The 5,000-nt window shown below is 53.3% G+C and overlaps 1 protein-coding gene across 1 annotated transcript in view; it reads right to left on the minus strand.

Moving 5' to 3' along the window:
- Positions 1-380: 380 nt before the first annotated feature.
- LOC122265215 (uncharacterized) overlaps positions 381-5,000 on the minus strand; it is a 14,324-nt gene continuing 9,704 nt past the window's right edge. The window contains exons 2-4 of the mRNA XM_086547704.1: positions 4,212-4,338; positions 2,494-3,939; positions 381-2,166 (exon numbers count right to left, since the gene is read on the minus strand). Of these exons, the coding sequence (XP_086403830.1) occupies positions 548-2,166; positions 2,494-3,939; positions 4,212-4,338 (3,192 nt within the window). The 3' untranslated portion in view covers positions 381-547. The remainder of the gene's footprint in view (positions 2,167-2,493; positions 3,940-4,211; positions 4,339-5,000) is intronic.

Raw genomic sequence — 5,000 nt, forward strand, 5'->3', positions numbered from 1 at the left:
CACACACACACACACATGTTCATTTTCTTCTTGTATTTTTATATGTCTTCTCATCTCGTACTCGTGCCTTTGTCCTTTTCTTTTTCCTTTCTTCTTCTCTTTTCTTTCTACTCCCTTCTTTTAGTTAGTCAATTTATTTTCTATTTGTTTTTACTTCTGGCTGTTCTCTCATTTCGCTTAATCTGTGTGTTTGTCTGACTGTCTGTCTCTCTGACTGACTGATTGTCTAACTGACTAACTGACTGACTGACTGACTGACTGACCGATTGACTAACTGACTGTCTCTCTCTCTCTCTTTCTCTTCCGCCATCTTTCGCTCGTTTTTTTTCTATTCCTCACACAAAACACCATATCTCACGCAACATAAAAAAGGAAAAGCGTTTAACATGGAAAAGTTTTATTAAACAAAAGGTATTACAAAAAATATATAAATGCAAATATTACAAGCAAGAAGAAACAACAAGAGACAACATCATTATTTACACGAGATACAAAACCTGTACAGAATGAATCACGTTTTATTTAGCTCAACGTCGCGGGGCGCCGGTTAACCCTTGAAAAGTCCCTTGAACTTGTCGAAGAACTTTTTGAAGGGACGGGGGCGCGGCCTCCGGACTACCATATAGCCTCCACCACCTCCGTATCCTCCTCCTCCTCCTCCACCTCCTCCATATCCTCCTCCTCCACCTCCTCCATATCCTCCTCCTCCTCCTCCTCCACCATGGCCTCCACCTACTCCTCCGCCTCCGTAACCTCCTCCTCCTCCGCCACCTCCATGGCCACCTCCAAGTCCACTTCCTCCACCATATCCTCCTCCTACTCCTCCTCCCCCATGACCTCCTCCGTGATCTCCTCCACCTCCTCCGCCATATCCTCCTCCTCCACCACCGTGGCCTCCACCTCCTCCGTGACCTCCTCCACCTCCTCCGCCATATCCTCCTCCTCCACCACCGTGGCCTCCACCTCCTCCGTGACCTCCTCCACCTCCTCCGCCATATCCTCCTCCTCCACCACCGTGGCCTCCACCTCCTCCGTGACCTCCTCCGCCATATCCTCCTCCTCCTCCACCACCGTGGCTTCCACCTCCTCCGTGACCTCCTCCTCCTCCACCACCGTGGCCTCCGCCGCCTCCGTGACCTCCTCCAACTCCTCCAGCATATCCTCCTCCTCCTCCTCCCCCATGACCTCCTCCACCTCCTCCGCCATATCCTCCTCCTCCTCCTCCCCCGTGACCTCCTCCGTCCCCGTGACCTCCACCTCCTCCGCCCCCATCGAGGTGGACTACTTCGAAGTTCGAGGAGAATGACCCACCACCTCCTCCTCCTCCTCCGGATGCTGGTGCGCCATAAGAGGAGCTAGGGACTTCAGGAGCACCGTAAGAGGAGCTAGGGACTTCAGGAGCACCATAAGAGGAGCTAGGGACTTCAGGAGCACCGTATGATGAGCTAGGAGTTTCAGGGACGCCATAAGAAGAACTGGGGACTTCAGGGGCGCCATACGATGAGCTTGGAACTTCAGGAGCGCCGTACGAGGAACTAGGAACCTCAGGGGCACCATAGGAAGAGCTAGGAGTTTCAGGAGCGCCGTACGAGGAACTAGGAACCTCAGGGGCACCATAGGAAGAGCTGGGGGTTTCAGGAGCACCATAAGAAGTGCTCGGTGTCTCGGGGGCGCCGTAAGAGGTAGCCGGGAGGGAGACGCCGATAGAGCCTCCTCCTCCGTGGCCTCCGCCTGAACCTGCGCCTCCACCATAGCCTCCGCCGCCTCCACCTCCTCCTCCTCCGTGGCCTCCTCCACCTGAGCTGCCTCCTCCGTATCCTCCTCCTCCACCTCCACCTCCTCCGTGGCCTCCTCCACCCGAGCTGCCTCCTCCGTATCCTCCTCCTCCTCCATGTCCTCCTCCACCTGAGCTGCCTCCTCCGTATCCTCCTCCTCCACCTCCACCTCCTCCGTGGCCTCCTCCACCCGAGCTGCCTCCTCCGTATCCTCCTCCACCTCCTCCTCCTCCGTGGCCTCCTCCACCCGAGCTGCCTCCTCCGTATCCTCCCCCTCCTCCTCCACCTCCTCCGTGGCCTCCTCCACCCGAGCTGCCTCCTCCGTATCCTCCCCCTCCTCCGTGGCCTCCTCCACCCGAGCTGCCTCCTCCGTATCCTCCACCTCCACCTCCTCCTCCGTGGCCTCCTCCACCCGAGCTGCCTCCTCCGTATCCTCCTCCTCCTCCTCCACCACCTCCATATCCTCCTCCACCTCCTCCTCCGATACTTATTCCTCCACCTCCAGACGTAGCGCCTCCGTATCCACTTCCACTTCCGCCGCTTATTCCACCGTGGCCTCCACCTACAGATCCACCGCCATATCCTCCTCCACCTCCACCGACACTTATTCCTCCCCCATGGCCTCCTCCACCAGCGCCTCCATATCCACCTCCAGCTCCTCCCCCGCCTCCATGACCTCCTCCACCAGCACCGCCATATCCTCCACCTCCTCCTCCACCGGCTCCTCCAAATCCTCCGCCTCCATGACCTCCTCCACCTCCTCCTCCACCAGCACCGCCGTATCCTCCACCTCCTCCGCCAATACTTATTCCTCCACCTCCTCCTCCACCGGCTCCTCCATATCCGCCACCTCCACCTCCAATGCCAATTCCTCCATGGCCTCCACCTCCTCCTCCACTAGCACCTCCGTATCCACCTCCACTTCCTCCTCCACCAGAGCTGCCTCCACCGTATCCTCCTCCTCCTCCTCCTCCACCACTGGCGCCTCCATAACCTCCTCCAATTCCTCCACCGATGCTTGCTCCTCCTCCAACCGAACCACCTCCACCATACCCTCCTCCTCCACCTCCGCCTCCACTAATGGCTAGACCTCCATGACCTCCTCCTCCACCTCCACCGCCGCCTCCGTATCCTCCTCCTCCACTTCCTCCCAGACCTATTCCTCCACCTATGCCTCCTCCACCAATCGGAGCGCTGTAGGAGGAACTCGGTGCCTCGGGAACGCCGTAGGAACTTCCAACGCCGCCAACACCTCCACCAATGCCTCCGCCAACGCCTCCAGCGATACCACCTCCGATACCACCTGCGTGACCTCCGAAATCTCGACCACTTCCTGCAGACGGTGTGTCGTACGACTGACTAGGGACCGATGGCGTGTCGTAAGACTGACTGGGGACAGATGGTGTGTCATAAGATTGACTGGGGACAGATGGTGTGTCGTACGACTGGCTCGGGACAGATGGTGTGTCATAAGATTGACTGGGGACAGATGGCGTGTCATAAGATTGACTGGGGACAGATGGCGTGTCATAAGATTGACTGGGGACCGATGGTGTGTCATAAGACTGACTGGGGACAGATGGCGTGTCATAAGACTGACTGGGAACCGATGGCGTGTCATAAGACTGGCTCGGGACGGATGGTGTGTCGTAAGACTGACTAGGAACTGATGGCACATCATAGGACTGACTTGGGACAGCCGGCGCACTATAACTCTGGCCGCCGCCTCCCCCGCCCAGACTTCCTCCAGAGCCAAAGCCTCCGAAGGAGCCGGAGCTTCCGAAAGAACCTGAGCTCCCTACGCCTGGCGCGCTATAGGATTGTGTGGGCACAGCTGGTGCGGAATAACCACCCGAGGGCTGACTCACAGCCGGCGCCGCGTATCCAGCAGCTGGTCCGCTCACGGCATCAGCGGGCCCGAAGCTGATCAAGCCTCCGGACCCAGCGTTAGCCGACTGAGGCCCAGTGGGGGCGAAGTACGTGTCTTGGAGCTGCGGCCCGGGGGCGCTGTACTCCGCGCTCGGCTGCGAGAGCTGTAGCTGTATGACCTGGGTCTGCGGAGGCGCGTACTGCTGCGAAACAGACTCCAGGGGAAGAGGCTGCACGGTCAGGCCGCTGTTCGGCAACTGGTACAGCGGCGGGGGTGGGATGTTGCCGACGTCAGCTGATTCAATACGAAGTACATTTAGATTATACATAACGTATTATCTATATATCCATGTCAGATAACTTATAATAAGTAAAATATATGCATAAAAACACAGATAATGTATATATATATATATATATATATATATATATATTATATATATATATATATATATATATATATATATATATATATATATATAATATATATATATATATAAACGAATTGTCAGATGAGAAATATTGACAGAGTCGAAATCATACAGAGACAATAAGAGAACTAAATACCTTTTCTTTTCTTCACTTTACTTTCTTTGGTCTTCAACGAATCCGCGGGAACGACTGAGTCTTTCTTGGCGTCTTCTGCAAGCACTCCAGGGCCGCTGCCGAGTCCCACCGCAAGCACCAGGGCCAACTACAGGCGAAGATAAGAGAACAAAATCATTATAAACACATTTATACTCTCACATCTGCTTAACTGGAACTATTATAGGTCTGGGCAATTCTCTCCTTTCACTAATGTTTACTTTCCGTGGTGTTAAGGGGCCTTCGCTCCGCATATACTAGTTGTAAGAGCGCTAACCCGATGGCTGTTAGTTCTCCCCCCTTTATTTGCATCAGCTGATCGAAGGAAAACAGTCCACTGACTTGCTCTCGGGCAGATAAACAACCCCATTGTATAGTTTATACCTATTACAAGTACAATATGATTATTGTGGTGATAATAAGGATATGAATATTAGGCTTGATATACGAAGACCAGTAATAGATCTCACAAAGTCTTGAATGGTTTATACTTTGTTTCTTTGTTTGCTTGTGTGAGTGCATGTGAATGCATTTAGCGCTCTGTATATCTATCTATCTATCTACTTGTCTATCTATCTATCTATCTATCTACTATCTATCTATCTGTCTATCAATCAATCAACCAATCTATCTATCTATCTATACATACATATATATACAAATATATACATATATATATACATTTACATATATGTGTTTATGTATGCATGCGTGTGTGTGTGTGTGTGTGTGTGTGTGTGTGTGTGTGTGTGTGTGTGTGTGTGTGTGTGT

The sequence above is a fragment of the Penaeus japonicus genome, unplaced genomic scaffold, assembly GCF_977035675.1.
Source record: "Penaeus japonicus unplaced genomic scaffold, GWHDUDI00000001_assembly GWHDUDI00000001, whole genome shotgun sequence".
Classification (NCBI taxonomy): domain Eukaryota; kingdom Metazoa; phylum Arthropoda; class Malacostraca; order Decapoda; family Penaeidae; genus Penaeus; species Penaeus japonicus.